This window comes from Hoplias malabaricus, chromosome 9, assembly GCF_029633855.1.
Source record: "Hoplias malabaricus isolate fHopMal1 chromosome 9, fHopMal1.hap1, whole genome shotgun sequence".
In the NCBI taxonomy this organism is placed as follows: Eukaryota; Metazoa; Chordata; class Actinopteri; order Characiformes; family Erythrinidae; genus Hoplias; species Hoplias malabaricus.
Window position 1 is genome coordinate 23,827,999 of NC_089808.1, and position 21,671 is coordinate 23,849,669.

The window sequence follows — 21,671 nt, forward strand, 5'->3', positions numbered from 1 at the left end:
CTGGTTGTCTTTCTGTAGACTACACGTGTCGTGTCGTTCTTCATAAAGGCCGCTAAGTGGCGTATAAAACTAGCGCACTGCTTTTGCGTAAGTGGAACTGAGTAACATCTACGTCAAACTCTCCCATGAAACTGTCAATGTTTACGCAAACAACGTAACTTCCAACATGGGGGTAGGTTTGCTACTGTATGTTTGGAGTATGTTTTTCTACTTTTGTTGAATTATAACAAGGCAAATAAACGTTTGCTTCACATTTTAGAAATTCGGTTTGCAGTTTAAAGCAACGCTGGAGAACGTTACGAATGTGAGGCCAGACGGAGACGATTTTCGCTGGTATTTAAAGGTGATATACTTGGATATGTCACGATTTTATATATTTTCTGGTGGTTTCCATTAATAAAATTGGACATAGGTGTGTAGTTAATATTTTAATAGGTTGCAACTTGTGTTCAAGAGCCCTAAAATATAAGCTAGTAAAAGTTTACTTATTCGAATATATTTCCACCTTAAATGGAATATGTCGTTCCACCTTAAATGGTGCAGCATTTCCCTTGAAACTTGCAGGATTTAAGCTGGAACATACTCGTATAAGGTGGTTTACAGGACTAAAACACACGTTTTTAAGTATACGTATTACGAAAGGGCTCAGTTACTTCCAGGTTTGTACTTTATTAAATCATTTTTTCCTCCACTTCTTTTAATTTAGTTCCTATTTTTCGCTTCTTAACCTATTTTTAGTACCTTCATTTTGGATAAATATTGATAAAATATATGTATAAATATGGCCCTCTTATCTTATGGTGATACCTCGTAACTAATATATATATATATATGAGAAAGAATAGAATCTTATTATAGTAACCTTTCAGATATCAGGTCATCATTATGAGATAGTAAGTTGTAAGTATGTGATGTTAAGCATTGTTAGACATAGTAAGTCAGAATAACAATATAAAATGGCATACTTTTGGACTCTTCTCCTGTGCACATCTCTAGGGAATTTGTGGCCTGCTCACCAAATCCTGTTTTGTCTGTTTTCTCCTGTTTTTATTGTTGCAGCTGAAGTGTGGGAACTGTGGCGAGGTGTCTGAGAAATGGCAGTATATCACATTACTGGTAGGGTTTACTTTTAAAGGGAATTGCATTAAAATAAAAAAAATTCTGAGTAATGAAATGGCTAAAATATATAAACAAAATCATTAAAACTGGTTTGCTGTGGAACACTGTTCTTAAGAAACTTGAGTCTGAACTATTCACAAAGGGGGTAGGAACTAGGCTTCTGAAGAGCTACATCACAAACATATTGTAAGAAATGTTTAACTAGAGTGTTACACCTAAACCCTACCATTTCTCCAACTGTGTGCTTTTGCATTTTTGTTATGTGGTAAATGATGCAGGATGTGGTTCTTGGTAGTGGACTTTAGGGTCATTCTGTGTGTCCCTCTCACTGATATGAAGATTTCCTCAGGACAGCATGCCGCTGAAGGGAGGGAGAGGCAGCGCCAGCATGGTTCAGAAGTGTAAACTGTGCTCACGGGAAAACTCCATAGGTAAATGATGATTAGTTGGTGTCAACTGCTTAATAAAGATTGAGTTGATAAACGCCAGATCTAGAGTCCTCCAATGACTGTAGCTCTGTTTTTTCTCCCATAGATATCCTGAAGGATACCATTACACCCTATAATGTAAGTGATACTAATTTCTAATACTGAAAGACCTTTGCATGTCAAGTAATGTTATGACTTAAAAAAAAAAAGCATCTCAACAGAATCCAAAATTGATTTTAATTAATTTCCTGAAGGTGGAGGACAGTGAGAGGTTTAAGACGATGGTGCAGTTTGAGTGTCGAGGTCTGGAGCCGGTGGACTTCCAACCACAGGTCAGATATCTTTTTAAAAGTAGCTTAATACAACATATGAATTACACACCAGTTCTCCAAAACCTCTATTGGCTTCCGATTAAGGACCATATTCCGTTTGAAATCCACCTGCTTACTTACCTAGCTCCCAATAATCTAGTTCCTTCTTACCTGTCTGACCTTCTTCAGCTTTACACATCTGAACGCACTTTCAGTTCTGGACTACTTTAAATTTCTTCTACAACCTCTGGAGTCTTGGCCTCAGGAACTCTCTCTGACCACAAATTCCACAGTCACTCTGTTTCTCTTCAAATCTAACCTTAAAACCAGTTTTCAGGACAACTTCTCTCTGTCCTGAATCTGTTGTAGCCCATGACATTTACTCTGGTCTGTTCTTGTACTGTGTTGTGTGTTCCTGTTGTCTATATAACTTGTCTGATGTTATTGGGTCATTGAGGAGCACATTATAAATATAATTTATTATTATAATTATAGATCATGTAGTGGCACTTTCCTTCCATCTCCCCCCAGGCTGGCTTTGCTGCTAAAGGGGCCGAGACCACCACCCAGTTTCCTGAAATCAACCTCCAAGAGAAAGTGAGTGAGATGTAGTTAATACAAATTTCTCCTGGGCATCCATGGGATCAGAGTGTAACTTTATACCACACACTCAAACATCTCTTGGCTCTTTTTCTCTGGACCTCTGATATATTTCATACGTTATATGGCTGTTTTATGTACATCCTTTTTCATTTATTCATTCATTATCTGTAACTGCTTATTCAGTTCAGGGTCACGGTGGGTCTACCTGGAATCATTGGGCACAAGGCAGGAATACACCCTGGAGGGGGCACCAGTTCGTCATAGGGCAGCACGCACAACTTCACTTACACACTCGCCTACGGACACATTTGAGTCGCTAATCCACCTACCAACGTGTGTTTTTAGACCGTGGGAGGAAACCGGAGCACCCGGAGGAAACCCACATGGACACAGGGAGAACACACCAAACTCATCATAGACAGTCACCCAGAGCAGGACTTGAACCCACAACCTCCAGGTCCCTGGAGCTGTGTGACTGTGACACTATCTGCTGTGCCACTCTAAATCCTTTCTTGAATACTCTAAATAGCCATTCTTTGGTTTTATCAGTGGGTCACAGTCACAGACAAAATCCTTGTATATATAACACACTCTGCAATATATATTCTTTTCCTAAAATGTCTTTTTGTGCTTCAGGACTGGACAGACTATGATGAGAAGGCCAGTGAGTCTGTGGGGATCTACGAGGTCACACATCAGTTCATCAAGTGCTGAGTGACTTGCTGACAGGGCACAACTTTTATTATTTTATTCAGTCGTACCCAGTTCTGTTGGTCAGACAGAACGAGAACACGCAGCATGTTGGGCAGTATCCTTGGAGATGGTGGTTTGCACCAAAAATAAATATTGCATCTTTATCTACCAAACTTTGTGTGTTATATTTTTCTAAGGTGTCTTCAGCAAATAAACTGTTTCTGAGAACAGTTATTGTACTTGTTGAAAATAAATACAAAAATCAAATTTCTAAAAATGACAAATCACATCACAGGCACATAATCATAGTAACACCCCTTTTTTAGTGCAATATACCTATATGGTGCAGACCAGCAGGTTTTATAAGGTGTTCTCCATGGTCAATGTTTGGACTGAGAGGCTGTATACTGAAAACGTAATGTCTCTTTAAATGAAGACAACACATTACTGTCTCATATGTCCCTCATGTATAAAGAGGGAGGTCCAGGGTCCTGAGAGAATTCCACATTTATCTGTTTAAGGCATCAGACTTCCAGCCCCTTTACCAACCCACCCAGAGCCTGTGTTCAAACCATGTAGGCCTCTCTTAGATGTGCTGACTGGGTAGGTGAAGCTGATAAAGTGGATGTACAAAGGAGGAGTTTTGCGATAAACTGAAAAGTAACTGAATTGCACAACAAAACGCGAGTTGTAACTACTGAATGGGGTGGAAACGCTCAATCTGGCAACTTTTTGGCCTTCCGTCTACGTTGAGTCAGAGTGGGAAGCAAAGTATGGAAATGGGTCCGATTAAGAACAGAGTTTTTGTTGTTGGAGTGGGAATGACAAAGGTAAATAAACATTTTTTGGCATTAAATATTCGCTCTATTTACTCAATAGGATAAAAGGGAATTATCTTGATCTGAACTTGTGCAGATGCGTCTCCTTTAGCTATTTCAAAAAGAACACAAGGTTATTGTTAATGTTCAAAAATAATTTTATAAATAACTTGCTTTTCTTGAAGCTGTATTGCTTGTGAAGTGGTGTTTATTCGTGTAGAAGATTTGTTTATTAAGGAATTTCCAACGAGACTCCGTTTGTAATTTTTCGTTCCACCTTAAATATTGCAGCAATTCCACTCTTACGTCTCAGGTTCCTTCCACGATCTGCAGCTCCATTTAAGGTGGAACTGTGAGTTTCGATTATAAAGCTAATATTTATAAGGGTATATACGCTGTTTTTGAAAACATCATTCAAGAATGATAACGTGAATGAAACCTAGAAATTACGTATTGACGTTTAGTGCCGTTTGGTTTCAAGAAGTCTGTAAAAGTATAGACATTTGTTTAGAAGTGTGTAATATTTGTTTTAGTGGAACTATCTTCAGTACAGAGTTCAAGGCTGCTGTTGTTACATGACAGTGGTAGGTGATAGTTCACAGAGCTGTATTCAGCTGGTTTAAAGGAGTAATGATAGCCATTATTCGATATATAAAACATATAATAGCAGTTGTTAAATTTTTATACACCTTTTCTATAAACTAAATTAAATTGCTTTGTATAAATAAATTAAATTGCTTTGTAGTCCCTGAATGAAGCAGTTTATGCTCCATGAAGAGGGTCCCTACATAGATGTTGCCATGTTTCAGTAAGGTTTATTACAGAATCTCTAGCCCTGCAACCCTAAGCCATGTGGCCCTCCTCAACGTCTACACTTGTTGATAACAACAAGAACATAAAGACACACAAGACAAAATAGTTTAAGGATGCTTGGTTCAGATGTGTTTGGGTCAGATGTGTGTGGTCAGCAGACTCTACAGGGCCCGATGTTCGTTTAATTCAGACCAAATTACATGCTTGTTGTCCCCATGCACATGTTTTCCAAGCATGTGCAGAGAATTGCACTTTAATAGACAGATAGAAGGAGAAAAAAGGACAGTGGGAACTGAATGTAGGCAGTGGGATGTTTCCAGTTGTTTTTTCCACAATGTTTTCTACAAAATCACCTACTCTGGCTTTAAAGTTTAGGCTGAGAATGGCTCTTGACACAGAAATATCCGCATAATAACTTGATCAAAAGCTGATGCATGACACCAATTGAGCATTTACTGATGGTCTTTAACTATACACCAGCAAAAGTAGCCAATGAGTTTGTTTTTGGGTTATTTGTCCTAACATTATGTCTTTCCTCTGTATTTGCAGTTTGATAAGCCTGGGGCAAAAGATGGAGATTATCCAGAGATGGCTAAAGAAGCAGGTAGGCTTTGAATTTTGATTTAAACTGAGCTGTAGCTAAGAGCAGTCACGTCATAGAGGACAACACTTTTTCTGACGAGACAGTAATCTCTTTTAGGAGAGAAAGCCTTGGCAGATGCTGGAGTTCCATACTCTGCTATAGAGCAAGCTTGCGTGGGCTATGTATACGGTAAGTCATTATGCCGTTATGTCATAATATAAACATCTTGAAAATGAGGAGAAGTGGATTCATGCATCCATTATGTGGATTGTTTTCTGTACTGTTGAACAAAGACTCCTTCCTGTATATCCATAGGAGATTCCACTTGTGGTCAGAGGGCGATTTACCACAGCCTGGGCCTTTCTGGCATTCCCATTATCAACGTCAATAACAACTGCTCCACCGGCTCCACAGCTCTCTTCATGGCCCGCCAGCTCATTCAGGGAGGTGCGCTACTCACAAAATCTTATTTGGGATGACATTTGAAAAGAGTTTTTTTGACAAGAGGTTAACCGAACAGTTTAAAACCGAGACCTAATTATCCGACATCAGTATCTGACCTCACAAATGTTCTCGTGGCTGAATGCCATCAGATGCTCACAGAACATGTAGAGGATTAGAAGCTGTTTACTGCTGGAATAAGAGGATATACTCCTGATTTATACTCTTCATTTGAGACCAGATATAGTCTTTGGGTCATAGGGTAGTGTTAAAGGAACCCTAGTCCTGGAATCACAGGAGAGGAGTGCGTTTTTCTAACCCTCCTCCAAAAGTTACACAGTGCAGTTTCTGCAGTGCTGAGCCTGGAGTAGCAACGACAGAGGCTCTATTTTCACAGTGACAGGTCAGTGAATCATCACAGTGATTTTGAAGCTGTAATTTTAAGTCAAAAATACTGGCTAATGTTCCTTTAAGGCAATAATGACCATGAAAATCTGTTGTTCTTCGTATGCAGACTTTAGTCTCTTGTCTTCCAGGTTTGGCTGACTGTGTGCTTGCCTTGGGTTTTGAGAAGATGGAGAGGGGCTCCTTGTCCTCTAAGGTAAAGAACTGCATGTCTCTAATCTTCATCAAGAAGCCATGACACCTTTTTTTATAGAGTTTAACCAAAGTTGTGGTCAATCAGTACATGGACAGGACCAACCCTATGGACAAACACATGGAAGTCATGATCAACCAATACGGTCTTGCAGCCACTCCAGTTGCACCTCAGATGTTTGGGAATGCTGGGAAGGAGCACATGGAGAAGTATGGTATGGTTCACTTCTGAATTTGTCTAACAGATGGCGCTGTTACAACAGACATTTAATGGCAAAAATAATTATAAATACAATTCTTTGATGTAAACATTGTTAAAGCTGAAACAAATATCTACAGATGAGGGTCCTTTCAGCCAAGACCAGTTTGACACCATTCATCCACTCAGAAGTTATAAATCAATAAAGTTCTATATTACAGCTACTGGGGGGCATTTTAAAAGCACGCACCTTCCTTCTGCTTTAATCTGGACATATTTTTATGCATTACTATGTAAGGTGTCATTACAACTGTGGGATGTTTTCAAAAATGAAAGCCTGCTTTTGTTTTAGGCACCAAACCAGAACACTTTGCCAAAATTGCCTGGAAGAACCACAAGCATTCCATCAACAACCCGTAAGTTTTGTGGACCTGTTGCAGCCCCGTTCTAACCTTGCATTATTTATAGTGTCGCACTTAGCGCTCAATGTGTGCTGACATTTAAACGATTGTTCTTAAAACCCCGTCTCAGTATGTGGTTCCTCAACTTTTGACTGTTAAAGTAATTTATGTGTTCTTTTTAATGTATTGTCTGTCACAGGGAACTATAACACTGACAGAGATAAGCAGAGATTCATTATGATTACAATGATTCTGATAATCGGGCAATGCTTTTAAAACTAAAAAGGACTAAAACACACTCTTAGTAATTTTATAAGAGACGTTACCATGCTTGAACCTCTGATATGTCTTGAACAGTTGAAATCTGAATTGCTCCCAGCTCTACCCTTCCTAATTGTTCAGACTTTAACTACAAACTAAGGGCAGCTGTGAAGGAGTTATCAGAAACAGCTGAAAAGTCTAGTCAATGGTTGTGGAAAAGGAGAACACAGACTACTTGGGGAAATGCACTGTAGAGGTGCTGTTGTGGTGGTTGGTGATGTAGCACATAAATATCACATGGAACTTGTGGCACTGAGCATGCATTAACGGTGCCAGTGGGACTAGGTACAGCCTTAGTCACCAGGGAGGCCAGTGTGGATATATGGTTGTTGATGGTAAAGGGTAAGGTAGGACTTTAAAGTTGTCTTGAAGCGGGGTGGGTCTGGGACACCAGACTTCACTGTTGAGCCTTATGTAGGTGTTGTGGAACACCAATGAGAGGAGGTGCCAACCTAGTGACCCCTGTGAAGAGCTAGTGATACAGTGGGTGGTTTTGGTACTCATGTAATGGGCTCAATGAGTAACCGTAGATGTTAAGGGTTGCTGGATGCTGATTGGATCATAAACAGCTACAGCAACCTTAGGGTTTATGTGTAGAATTGAAACAATAAGATATTTTATGGCTGCAGTTAGGAAGAGAGTGGGGTGGGCCCTATGTGAAGTTCTAATTGATATAGGATATTATCTTGTGTATGATTATAATAACAATACGATTGCTGCCATACGATTGCAGACTAGGGAGTGGTGTGGTTTCCTGCACTACTTCATAAGTTACATAGTGCAGTTTCTGCAGTGCCTCTCTATTACGGTTCAGTGGATCCTCAATCATTTTAAAATTGTAATTTTAATGTAAAATTACTACGTAATGTTGATTTAACAATTTTGCACTCATAATGGCCATTAATTGGAAACAAAGCTGTTCACGTCTGAAGTGAGGGTGGGCTTGATGTTCCCCACTCTCTCAAAAAACTCTCTCTTCTGTGCTAGGGGTATCAATGTAAGGAAACCTGCCCTTAACAGACCCCTTGTGTTTTCTCTCAGCTATTCCCAGTTCCAGGAGGAGTACAGCCTGGACCAGGTGGCCAAATCCCGCAAAGTCTTTGAGTACCTCACTCTTTTGCAGTGCTGGTGAGTATGTATCATCACAGCATGAACCGGGCTATGAACCTAGCTGGTATTTGTAATGTACTCCACTGATCTAGATTTTTGTGACATTGACTGTCGCAGTCCCACATCTGATGGAGCTGGAGCTGCGGTGCTGGCCAGTGAAGCGTTCGTGAGGAGGCACGGACTTCAGGGTAAAGCTGTAGAGATCATCGCTCAGGAGATGACCACAGACCTTGCCAGCACCTTCCAGGACAACAGCTGCATCAAGATGGTTAGTGGAGGTCTTTTGTTTTTGCAGGGGATATCTTTGTAAAAATGAACCTTTCTCAGTGGACACTACTTAAGCAACGTATTTTTAAGGTGCCCCTATTGTGGACATAGATGAATTTATCTTTCAGCTCAAGTTTAACAGTCTCTCTCTCTCTCTCTCTCTCTCTCTCTCTCTCTCTCTCTCTCTCTCTCTAATCTCTCTAGGTTGGCTATGATATGACACGCCAGGCAGCCAAGAAGTGTTTTGAAGCATCAGGCCTTAAGCCCGCGGATGTTGACGTCATCGAGCTTCACGACTGTTTCTCAGCCAACGAGCTCATCACCTATGAGGCTCTCGGCCTCTGCCCTGAGGGTAAGACGTAAAGCACTGGAGTTGTTTTATCGGTGGCCAGGTGTGGGCAGTAAACTCCTGATCCTGACCTCCTCATTAGTTAACTCTAATACCAGTGTGGGCGGCTCGGTGGTGCAGCAAGTAGTGTTGCAGTCACATAGCTCAAGGGACCTGGAGGTTGTAGGTTTGAGTCCTGATCCTGGTGACTGTCTGTGAGGAGTGTGATGTGTTCTCTCAGTGTCCGTGTGGGTTTCCTTCGGGAGCTCCGGGTTCCTCCTACGGCCCAAAAGCACACGTTGAACTGTGGATTGGCGACTCAAAAATCTCCCTAGGCTTTATTTACTCACAGGTTCACAATCCTGAAATATTTTATATTAGGTGTGGGAATCAAGAATATATGTTTTACACATGGTTAATTATCATAAAATAGTTATTAATAAACCTAGTTATAATTGTTATAATAAATCCAATTGGCAGTTGCCACAGCAAGTCACTGCTCATTTGCATGAAGTTGAGCACTGACTCCATGTTGCCTTACACACACACAAACAAACATCTGTACACCTAATACACGTGCTGGCTGTATGCATTGACATTTTCAGCCTCCATCTGTTGAGTCATGCTTTGACATCTTGGATTTTATCTTCAGGTAAAGCAGGGGAGCTGATCGACAGAGGCGACAACACCTACGGGGGAAAGTGGGTGATTAACCCAAGTGGAGGTCTCATCTCAAAGGGACATCCACTCGGAGCTACAGGTAAAAATCCCTTTCATTAAAAACAAGGAGCTACTTACTAGTCTCTGCCACAGTGGCTCTGCCCACATGTAGATGGAGGGTCTGATCAATTTAGTGCCATTGGGACACATCCTCAAGATTTTGCTGGCTGCATTCTGATTGGCTATCCACATGTCTGTGTATCTTGGAGCTTCTGTGACTGAGACAACATCCTTGTTTACGTCTTGCTAAAATAGCAGGCTTGTGTTGTTTCCTGTGCCCTATGAAGCATTAAGAGGTTCTTACAAACGTTTTGATTTTGAAATGGAATCAAGTGCTTTTTTGAAAATATCACCACCAGGGGGAGCCACACTAACGATATCTACACAATCAGCTCAAACAAGAATCAAGACCCATATGCTGAATTCTACCCCTGTCTCTCCCTCCCTTTTACTGGTCAGAGGACTCTTCTCTATCTCCGTCTCCCTCTCTCCTGATCCCACTTCATCACTCCCGTGTTCTCCCTTCCTCTTACTCACTTCACCACCCCCTTCTCTGTTGGACGCTTTTAAGTGGACTCTTTCGTGGGAGGGAGCTTAGCTCAGAGCTCTGTATGTTGCACATATGACTGTTAATGTTTAAAATGCTGTGCTTTTATAAATTGTTTTATGTGAAACCACTCATCTCTGATTGTTTCTAATGACGTGTCCATTTCCATCATTGCTTTAAATTTTTACATTCAGACTAAAAAAAAAACTCCATCTCTTCCTCCCTTTCTCTCTCTCTGTGCATCCCTTTTGTCTCCTTATTTCTCTCTCTCTCTCTCACTCACTCTAATCTCATGTACTGTATGGCTGTGTGTTGACCTCGGGGCTCTTTTCTTTAGGATTTATTCCAGAAGCTTCTCTGCTCTATGTGACCTTATCCAGATGTTGCTGCTTTGCTGCTGTAGTGCAGTGATGAAGCATATGTAGTCAACATCTCGCACCGCTTTCCATCATGAATACAGGGGTCAGTCCATGTGAAGGCCTCCCAACTGACCATTTCAGTTGTGTAATGCTTTCAGGAAATAATATTATAAACCCATAAACAGCATTCAAAATGTCAGGCATGGATCTTTACCAATATCTGAGATCTAGAGGATTTAAAAAGTGGATATGGATATTATTTTTCTCCAAAGGTGAGTGGGGAAAAATGTGGAACTCAACTAATGCAGTGACCAATAAATTCTTCTCACTATTTTAAGCTACTTACTTTTTAGGGGATTTTTTGTTGAATAAAATTAAAATTATCATTTTTAATACTATGCTGTTGTAAGCATACATTGACAAAAGAGCTGTAATATGTTTGAATCTTGAATTACATGTTACACAAAAAGAAGGTTTTAAAATGTATTTGTAAACATAATAATAATAATAATATAGTATTTGGCATCTAAAAATATTGTCCTCATGCCCATAGACTTAGAATAACCATTTCTGAGGTATAGAGTGGAGGTTCTTAACTTTTTACACAGTGGGGTCACATTTCAGAGTAAATAACATCTCAGGAACCCCCCGCCCAACTTGCCCAAGAAGCTGGCTATGAGGAGGAACTGTGTAGACCCGCTATTGTAGGTCTATAGCAAACTGTGGAAGTCCATATGAGCCCCACAATCAGGGGAGAAACATTTTCAGACAATCGGACACAAGCTCCCAGTTTAGGAAACGTCTGATGATGACTCCTCCCCTAATGACCAGCAGTTTCTAAAATGCAGCCAGTACAGAATCCCTTTTGTGTTAATGGAGTACAGAGCCTCTGCGCAGATGATAAACAATTACACTCTTTGTGGAAAGTCAGTGGAGGGCAATTGGTTGGATGGTGTGTTAGATTTAATAATGTGTGTATTGTCAAATACCTCCAACTGCCACTGCTCCAGGATTGAAGTGAAGTGCATTGGTGTGTTTTTTGTAGAACCACCCTTACTACCCCACCAGGACAACAAAGGGATACATGACCCCCAGGATAAGGTTTAAAAAGTGGATGTAGCTGGAATTTGTGCCACATAAATTGAAAAATATGCCCTTGTTTACAAATCATTTTTATTTACTGGTGGTATTTCCATGGATTTTCTGGGGATTATTCCTTGGATTAAGCCAGAAGCTTCAGAGCAGAGATGTTTGCCATTTTAAGGCGTACTGAAAATCCAGGAACAATGTGCATTGGATCAAATTGGCTCCTCTAGATCTTGAAATGTTTTCTAAAAATCTCAGAAGTAGGGCTGCACGATATGGCCAAAATTTGTATCACAATGTATTTCTTTGTTTTGTTTGGTACAATATAATTTGGATGTCGATATGAACAACATAAAGGCCACAGAAAAACTGGCAAAAGCAAAAAAGAAAAGTGACATCACCGTCAAACATAAACTTGTCGATATTATAATATAAATGAACTTATTTTAAAATGGAGGGCAATGAATTGATGGTAGCGCCATGTAATGACCTGTAAGTGACAGATACTGTAAATAGTGTATATTGCTATATTGAAAATGTGTTTAAAAATTATATCTTAGTTATGAAAACATTTTATATTGTGATTATATATTGATACGGAATAATTGCCCAGCCCTACTCAGAATCGTATTGGAAAACACAGTTCAAAACATTCCAGTGTTTTTAGTTTGTTTTCCCCCTGTAAACAGAAGCCATGTTAATCTTTCACACTTTTAGTGACCTGTCACTAAAATCTAGGCCAGTTCTCAGTTTTGATCTGTGTTTTAAATTGTGTTTTATGAGCTTAGTTTTAAGACATAAAGAGAACATGGTAAATGGTCTTGTAAAAAGGCAGATGCTTTTGGAAGCATCTGAAGTGAAAGAGAAATGTCAAGTATGGTGTTGTTTACATGGGAATGTCTGAGATACTTTACGTGCCACAGTTCCGAGCGTGTTTTCTGATGCAGAGTGTTGCATTACTGATCTAGGCTGAGTTAAAAATGACCTTGGCTGGCATTAATACAATCGCCACCGCCAAATAACCCGAGCACAGACAAGAAAATAAATTAAAATGATTATAAAAAAGTAATGTAATGAAACTGGCCTATCTGGAGCAGCTGCACATGGGCCTGAGATCACCATGCTTGAGGCCAAGTGTTGACTAGAGGGGTATAAACACCCAAGCATTGGGTTGTAGAGCTGGGGACCTGCTGTGATGGAGCAGCATCCAGTTCCTTTGGGACAAGGTGGAGTGCCAGAACTAATCATTCCCTGGCCTCACTAAGGTGTATGTGGTTGAAATACTCATAGCAATGTTCTGACATTTAGCGTAAAGTTTTCCTAGAAGAGTTGAGTGTGTTACAACAGCAAACGAGACAAACTTTGTGTAGAGGCTCTTCATTTCTCAAAGACGTTTTCTGTTTACGCTTTATCTCAGCACAATAGCCATGTCTTTGATTGGAAAATATAATTTCTGTTAGTGAAATATGTGGGTTAAAATTGAAATGTGGCATAATAGACCATAAATCAGATTTATTTATGAGCAAATCTGCAAATCCTGTTTTGCCCTTTTTAGTTCATTAAACCATTTAAAACCAAAGAATACGGTTCTATTGCTCCACAGCTCAGTGCTGAGGGGTTTACACTCCTCTAGCCAAAACTATGCATTGAGCATGGTGTTCTTAGACTCATGTCCAGCTGCTTCAGAGTGTTTTTAGACCAGGAGTGCCCTAGCTTTTTCTCTATCGATTACTCAGGTCTGGCTCAGGTTATCTCTCTGCACTTTGGCCGACTTTGGTGATTCTTCGAGCTCTGTTCTATATTCAGGTTGAATGAACCCTGCTGTGTTTGATTGATTGGGTCTGTCCCATGTTGTTGAACCCTATTTTTTATAACCTCTGTGTTTGACTGGTTAGGTCTGGCCCAATGTGCGGAGTTGTGCTGGCAGTTGAGAGGGGAGGCCGATAAGAGGCAGGTCCCAGGGGCAAAGGTCGCACTTCAGCACAATATTGGCATCGGTGGAGCTGTGGTTGTCACTCTCTACAGGATGGGGTTCCCTCGAGAAGCGAAGTGAGTTGTCATTTATTACATTTAATATTAACTTAAAGGCTGTGAGGAATTGGTGTGTTCTCCCTGTGTCCGCGTGGGTTTCCTCTGGGTCCTCCGGTTTCCTCCCACAGTCCAAAAACACACATTGGTAGGTGGATTGACAACTCAAAAGTGTCCGTAGGTGTGAGTGTGTGAGTGCGTGTGTGTGTGTGTGTCTGTGTTGCCCTATGAAGGACTGGCGCCCCCTCCAGGGTGTATTCCCGCCTTGTGCCCAATGATTCCAGGTAGCCTCTGGACCCACCGCGACCCTGAACTGGATAAGCGGTTACAGACAATGAATGAATGAATGAATTAACTTAAAGGGCATAATGATTGATTTATCTTATAGCTCACGGTTTGCAGGACCTTTCTAAATTATAAAAATATTCTAAATTTTTTTCATCATTATAAATGTTTCTGCCACAATTCTCCAAAAACAGTAGACAATCTGTGATAGGTTTAGTTTTTAATTTTATTTTTCATCATGTAGACCTGTGATAGCATTTTATTTTAATGTTATTTTTAGTCATGTAGATCTGTAATAGCGCTGAATTTTGTTTTTATTTATTAATTGTGTAGCACTGTGATGGCTTTAGCATATAATCCTGTGATCTCTTTCAATTTAGTTTTTTATTTTTATGCACATTTTTTAAAAAAGCAAGTAAATAAATAAGTAAGTAAATACATACTATATTTTCTATAATAAATAATAAAAGATAAACTCCTGTGGCAAAATATAGAAAGAAATTTCAAACAACTGCATCTCAGCTCATTGAGAGCCTTTGATCTTTCATGAAATTTAATGAATGAATGAATTGTAGTGGTCCAAGTACAAATCTTGTTACGTTGAATTACATAATATATTAAATATTGATTTGTTCTTACTCTCTTAGGCTACATTTTTGGAGATAAGAGATTTTGTTCAGACAGCATTTATACTGAATGCTTGTAGACCCAATTCTGTATTTATTTATCTGCATTCTTTTTTGTGTTTTTTGTGCTTTTTTAATTTAGTTATTTAGTTTTGTAGGGAGACATTCCTCCTCTCAGGCTGACTCCTGCGGCCCTTGCCTAATAATCTTTGGACTAGAATTATTAGAGACTCACTGTATCTCCGAGACCTTGGACTTTGTATATGACCCCTCTTCACCACCTCCAATGTCACGTATCATGTAAAAACTGTGTGTGTTTCAGCGTGCGGATTGCTGCCGTGGCCACCAGTGCTGCAGATGGTTTAGAAGGATTTAAAGTCAATGCCGTTTTTAAGGAAATTGAAAAGAAACTGAAGGAGGTAGGTGTGGGCCTGATTTACACATTAAAGGGCTTTAGGACTCCCGACCTCAGACGGCTGAGGCTTCACCTGGGATTAAATGGAATGGGATTCTTGGAAGGCATATCTTTCTAATAATTTCATCCCAATTTTAGGGCGAATTTTCAGCCATTGTACATCATTTTTGTTTGCCTTGTCATTGGGTTTCTTTAAGGTTTTATTGCCCTCCACATTCCACACAAAGTGTAATTGTTTACCTTGTGTGAAGAGAGAGAGGTTGTATTCAGGGAGGGAGAAGCCAAATTTGTGCAGGTTTTAATGTTATGTTTGTTGTTGTCTGCAGGAAGGAGAAGGTTTTGTGAAGAAAATCGGCGCCATCTTTGCTTTTAAAGTGAAAGATGGACCTGGAGGCAAGGAAGCTCTTTGGGTCGTGGATGTGAAGAATGGCAAAGGCTCTGTGGATAATGATACAGGTGTGTGTGTGTGTGTGAGAGAGAGAGAGCTTTTCTAGTTAAAGGAAAAACGAAGGCACTGAGGGCACTTGGTTCTGGATAAAAATAACTATCCACTAATTTGTCCAAAGCAGTTTTGTCCAAAGGGTAAAAAAAAAAAAACATGAACAGAATCTGTGGTTTGCCTCCAGGACACTGTGACCTGAGGGCGCAGAGTTCTCTCAGAAAGCCATGAATGTGAATGAAAACACTTCTGTTGCCTTGATTCACCTGCCCTCATTATACTGAGAATATTCCAGGGTCCTGGGGTTGTTCTTTCCCCGTGTCCCTGTGGGTTTCCTCCGGGTGCTCTGGTGTCCTCCCACGGTCCAAAAGCACACATTGGTGGTGGATTGGCGACTCAAAATTGTCCATAGTTGTGAGTGTGCGTCGCCCTGTTAGGGACTGGCGCCACCTCCAGGGTGTGTTCCTGCCTTGCGTCCAGTGATTCTGGGTAGGCTCTGCACCCACTGCCGCCCTGAACTGGATAAGGGTTACAGACAATGAATGAATCAATGAATGTCAGCTTTTGTTTGTCTTCTGAGTGACAGTGGACACGAGGGCTGCACTACAAACCGTACACATGAATAAATGTGCCTTTACAATGTGCCTCACAAACACACAAGTGATTAGGGGCTGTGGATACACACGCACACTCACTTCTTTTAAAGAGCATTTCAGAGAATTAATGAATGAGGGTGGCCATAATGAGCTGAGATGAAATTCTGTCCTGGTTTTTCTACTTTTTGCACAAACAATTGGTTGAGTTCTTTTTTCTGACTTTATGATTTACATGTTTTTCAGAATTAAGCTAAAAATAGAACTAAAACACGGAACGCACAAGTCTCCTATATGTGGGTGTGCATGCAGCTTTTCAAATGGTAAAACACAGCAGGTGGTCTGCCACTAAACAGAAATGTGTTGAACGTTCACTTGGGAGACCAATGCACCATATTTTAAGGCGGGATAAATTTCCAAAAGGTTTCAACTCCAAATAAAGGTCATAGTTCAAATTTGAATGTCTTATTAAACAGAATGGCTCCTTTGTGAATGAACTTCACTTTCTTCACCTTCCAGGAAAGAAACCTGACTGCACCATTTCAATGGCAGATGCTGATCTCCTGGACCTGATGAATGGGAAACTCAATCCACAGACTGTGAGTTGTATAAAACTGATTAAAACTACCATTTTAGCCCCTTTGTAACCATTTGGCTAATGTATGCATGTGGAGCTCTTGTGACATACGTTGTATTGGCTGCCTGATGGAGCCCAGATTGAAATGCATGCAGGATAAATCCCCCTGAGCTTATGTCTCTGGGCCGTTAGCCACCCTTTTGCACCGCTCTACAAATGGGGCTTGAAGACCACAGATGCGTCCATTAGTGAAGCTTCCAGCTTGTGCATCATTGTCAGTAATAGTTTTTTCCATGACATGGCTTTGTGCCAGTTGGCCAGGCACATGTTGGGCTTATTTGCATATTCAGTGAACCCTGGGTCCATCAGTGCTGAACTTCCATCCGGATTCTAGCCCTGAAAACATCCTGCTTTTGTCTGATGCCACTGATAAATCACTTAGTTCCGAGCTTGCACTGTGACTGGCTGAGAGACGCTCTCTTCTCACCAGTGTTTTCAAACTAATCATTTTTAAATAACACTACACACAGTATTTTGTCTGTAAACCTGCAATGGCAACCAGCTTTTAAAGAAATAAAAAAAGCCAAAAGTTAATTAGAGAACTCTCCAGTTGTGCATCTCTGTAACGGGCCCTATCATTGGGAGCCTGTGCATTTGATTCCTGATGATAGCACATATGTGACATAAAAGAACTGAGAAGAGAGTGTTCTCCTCCAAGCATGTTGAGCTAAGATGATGCTGGGTTGGCAGCTGTTCGAAAAAGATAGTCTTCTCAGCTTTATAGCATCATGAGATGGAAGGAGACCAAGCTAGAGAGTGAAATTTGGGTCGAAACAACTAAAACTTGGTTCCAAAATGTTGGGATCACCTCTTTTCAGCACTAATTTCCATAGACATCCTGTTCCAACTTAGAGTAACTACACCCGTTGTTGCTTTGTATTAATTAAATAACTCAGTCTCCCTTAAAATATGAAAATAAATTTTCCAAACTATCAAAAAAAAAAACAAAACTTTGTGGACTGTTATGCCTCTGCAGTGCCCCCCTCAGATCAAAGTGCGTATTATGTGTCCCTGTAGCAAAGTGCAATGACATGTCATAGTAGGCAAATTAGTGTGCGTTTATACTGGATATTGGGCGCTGTTTCTCGCTTCATTCCACCACACCGCATCGGCGTACTCACCACATGGACGTTTCTCTGTCCCAGCAGAGCTCCACCCCATCTACGGTGCTCCTCCCAGTGCCCCTTCCACTTCATTGTATTGAATGAAGTTCGACCAGAGGCAATGTTAGCTGAAACTTGGGGGTGTTTTTACCTTTTAATTTTTTTTTTTTTTTGGTCAAGTTTTGTCACAGATTACCCAGCCAAAAATGAGACCTGGGGAAAACAGAGGAAGCTGTATGATATTTAAAAGGACATCAACCAAATGAATGAGAGAGAGAGTTTATAGGGGAAAGGTTGCTGTAAGTGCTGCCATTTTTAGCAACAATAAAAACTTGTAAGTTATGTGCTGGGTATATTTAGCATTTGTACACAGCAGAGCTGGATGGGATTAATTAGTCTTTGCCAAAACACTCTTGTTAATCATTTTATTCGTGCATGTATGCCATTAGAGGAAAAATATGATTAATGAAACAGTGGTATAATTGCAGTAATACACACAAATCTGTATTTACCCAGTGATGCTGGTACTCGGTGCTCTCATCACAACCTCCAGTGTATTGCTGCAAAACTTTAACCAGTAATTAAACCGTTTTTAGCCAAGAATTTTTCACGAAACAAGTCCCTGAGTGAGCAATTAAGCTGATCTTACCCCCTGAATGCAATGCATACCCCATTTACCATAATGCTTAATGGAAGCCTTTATTTTGGACTGTTTGCTCCTTGGTTTCCCTCTTCTGTTCTCTCCTCTCACTCTTTTTCCCCTCCTGTCTTTCCCAAAGGCCTTCTTCCAGGGCAAGCTAAAGATCACTGGCAATATGGGGGTGGCCATGAAGCTGCAGAACCTACAGCTGACACCGGGGAAAGCCAAACTGTGAAGAAAATGGTCCCAATTCTCTATTATTAAGCACAAACATTGACTTACCATGTCCATGCAACTCAAGTCAGTGGTGACACTATCTGTGAAACTAGTCAATAACGAAATGCCTTTTCTGATGATATCCTTAATTATTTACTGAATTTCTAATGTTATACAAATATTAACGTAATGGAACATGACAGATGGTTTACGAGAGCGTGGAAGAGCTGTTGGACTCAGAAAAAACTCTCTTTAGAATGCATTACAACACAAATAAGAGTTGAGGAATTACAGTAAAACCACAATGTTTCTTTATAAAACGGACATTCATTGGATTACAGCTGGATTATGTAATTATGCTGTTTAATGGTTACACATTTCAGGGTTATTCACATAAACGTTCATTATTTGCTGCATTCTGAGCCTCTAAAACAGAACGTAATCATTGCTGCTATCTTAAAAATCCATCAAACGTAATGAATTATGCAACCTAATGGCTTTCTAATGGGAGAACACAAGTCTTGAATAACAACCACATTCTGTGGTCAGAATCACAGCATTAACTCAAATAACAAAATCTGAATAAGTGATCGTTTCCAACACTAAAATGGTTTTGAACAGCTTGTGTATGAATTTGATGTAGATTCTGGATAAAGATCAGTGTGCAAAAGTCAGAGACCACCCTTTGTTAAATAATTTGCAGTCTAAAGTTATACATTTTTATTAAGCCCCATTTAAAGGAATTTGCAGGCACCTCCAAAGCTGAGCAGGGGAAGTTGGTGGCACTTTCGGCCTCTCAGTCCGAGCAATTGAGGTTTTAATCATGTTGAGGTTTAGGGTTTTTTAAACTGGGAATTCAACGCTGAACAGTCTGTAATCCACTGTTCCTTTTTGTAAAATAGTGTAATATTTGGATATAACCTGCACATATTATTAAAGCCGTATGATTTAAATGCAGTGGCTATGCTGTGAATACTTGTTTTTCTGTACAGAAGCTAAGGGTGCACACAGCATTAGTATCAACTGAAATGTGAGGTGCTTATCAGCGAGAGCTAGAGACAGACTGAGGATTTGTGAAATGGTGGGAGGCCATAACAAGGTGTGCTACACATCACTTTATTGGTGTGCTGCAAACACAAGCTTTGCTTTTTAGTATTATCGACCTGTAGTAGGTTGAATCTGCGGAGCCTGTGGATGCAGTGGGAGGTCTGTAGGTTAATCGTATTTTATCTCTTTACAAATATCTGAGAAATAAAATTTGACTAGGAATTATATATGGAGGGTGATGACTGACTTTGGCACAGTGCTTGATACCTGCTTAAAATAACATGTAATTGTATATCGATGATGTATAAAATTCTGAAATGTAGTATCTAATATATGTTTCTTATAAATGCAAGATTTCATTTTGGGATATTTTCAGAATGTATTGTGTTTTACTGTATAAACTACGGGCGGCACGGTGGTGCAACAGTGTCACAGTCACACAGCTCCGGGGACCTGGAGGTTGTGGGTTCAAGTCCCGTTCCGGGTGACTGTCTGTGAGGAGTGTGATGTGTTCTCCCTGTGTCTGCATGGGTTTCCTCCGGGTGTTCTGGTTTTCTCCCACAGTCCATAAACACTTGGTAGGTGGATTGGCGACTCAAAAGTGTCTGTAGGTGTGGGTGTGTGTGGGTGTGTGTGTGTGTGTCACCCTGTGAAGGACTGGCACCCCCTCAAGGGTGTGTTCCTGCCATGCACCCAGTGATTCCGGGTAGGCTCCAGACCCATTGCGACCCTGAACTGGATAAGGGTTACAGACACTGAATGAATATCCACTTGATAATGCCACATCAGATTTGAATTTTCAAGTTGACATTTTTGTTTTTTTCTCTTAAGGGAAGACCTTTCAAGAGGACAGTCAATTGGATGTGTGTATCACTTTTAAAGAAGGGTTCTCGAGAGGTGCGTCGGCTCGATCCCTGTTGTTGGCTCAGCTGTCCAAGGCTGGGAATCCAGTGGTGCTTCTAAATGCTCCGTATCTATTGTACTGGACTCTACTTGCTGTTTGGAACCTGGTTTATTTCCCACTCCCACAGCTTGACCCTGAAATGTATCTGGTGACATTTAAAAACAGAAAAGTCTCTAACGGTATCAGCAGGCTTTGGGAAACACAACAACGATGGCGTTAGACTGAACACAGCTCCGTCATCAGTTCAGACAGATCAGTAGAGTTTGTTGCTTCCTTGTTGCAGTGTCCAGCTCTCGCTGGATTCTTTTGTCGGCCACCGATCCAAGGAGAGTTTGAACCTCTTCAAAAGACCACAACGTAATTTTACGAGCTGTCATTGTGAGTCGGATAAAAACAAATGGGATCTCTGCTGCAGCTGGAGATTTTACAATTGGAAAGGTGCTTTCTAGCCAATCTAGCTTACAACCATGGATAAATTAAAAAAGAACCTGGTTCCAGATACCAGGACTAAATTTGCCTACTGGACAAGCAAAAAAGCAGAGTACAGTAGAGTAGTGTAGGTACCATACAGTGGAAAAGCGCCACAAGATAGCAACTGACCTCTCTCTCTCTCTCTCTCTCTCTCACCCACCCCACCCCCCCCCCCCCCCTCTGTCACACAAGCCCAGTGCTGGCCTGGCCAGAGTTGAGCGTCTGTTGCCTGGGCTGAAGTTTTACTGGCAACCACAACTTGGCTGATGTGGGATGATTAGTTCTGGTGCTCTAACCCATCCCAGAGGTATTGGATGGAGCTTCATCACTTCAGAGGACCCAGCTCCAGTGTTTCCCAGCCTAGAGCTGGGGGCTTTAAACCCCTCTCGCTCACACTGGGTATTGGGCAAAGTGATCTTACACTCAGCTGTTCTCATTTCATTTCATTTCATTTCATGCTTTTCTATATAGATTATATAAGCCCCTGTTAAAAGAGGCCCGTAATTGCATTGCAGCGCTTTTT

The 21,671-nt window shown here is 40.7% G+C and overlaps 2 protein-coding genes across 2 annotated transcripts; both read left to right on the forward strand.

Moving 5' to 3' along the window:
* Positions 1 to 40: 40 nt before the first annotated feature.
* On the forward strand, positions 41 to 3,339 carry czib (CXXC motif containing zinc binding protein). The gene is made up of 8 exons (XM_066681637.1): positions 41 to 172; positions 260 to 343; positions 1,060 to 1,116; positions 1,469 to 1,550; positions 1,654 to 1,685; positions 1,802 to 1,879; positions 2,390 to 2,455; positions 3,098 to 3,339. The coding sequence occupies exons 1-8, from the start codon at positions 167 to 169 to the stop codon at positions 3,173 to 3,175; spliced, it is 483 nt and encodes a 160-aa protein (XP_066537734.1). The 5' UTR covers positions 41 to 166; the 3' UTR covers positions 3,176 to 3,339.
* Positions 3,340 to 3,578: 239 nt separating this feature from the next.
* Positions 3,579 to 20,157, forward strand: scp2a (sterol carrier protein 2a). Its single transcript, XM_066680450.1, has 16 exons — positions 3,579 to 3,984; positions 5,335 to 5,389; positions 5,486 to 5,557; positions 5,684 to 5,815; positions 6,346 to 6,410; positions 6,495 to 6,621; positions 6,958 to 7,021; positions 8,369 to 8,455; positions 8,555 to 8,705; positions 8,909 to 9,056; positions 9,685 to 9,792; positions 13,640 to 13,793; positions 15,006 to 15,102; positions 15,425 to 15,554; positions 16,650 to 16,729; positions 18,650 to 20,157. Exons 1-16 carry the CDS (start codon positions 3,856 to 3,858, stop codon positions 18,743 to 18,745), a joined length of 1,695 nt encoding a protein of 564 aa, XP_066536547.1. The 5' UTR covers positions 3,579 to 3,855; the 3' UTR covers positions 18,746 to 20,157.
* The last annotated feature ends 1,514 nt before the right edge of the window (positions 20,158 to 21,671 follow it).

Coding starts and splice junctions, on each gene's coding strand:
- scp2a (XM_066680450.1), top strand. CDS start 3,856: ATGGGGTGGAAACGCTCAATCTGGCAACTTTTTGGCCTTCCGTCTACG. Junction 8,456..8,554: donor CTCACTCTTTTGCAGTGCTG/GTGAGTATGTAT, acceptor TGACTGTCGCAG/TCCCACATCTGATGGAGCTG. Junction 16,730..18,649: donor GGAAACTCAATCCACAGACT/GTGAGTTGTATA, acceptor TCTTTCCCAAAG/GCCTTCTTCCAGGGCAAGCT.
- czib (XM_066681637.1), top strand. Junction 1,117..1,468: donor GGCAGTATATCACATTACTG/GTAGGGTTTACT, acceptor AGATTTCCTCAG/GACAGCATGCCGCTGAAGGG. Junction 2,456..3,097: donor AAATCAACCTCCAAGAGAAA/GTGAGTGAGATG, acceptor TTTGTGCTTCAG/GACTGGACAGACTATGATGA.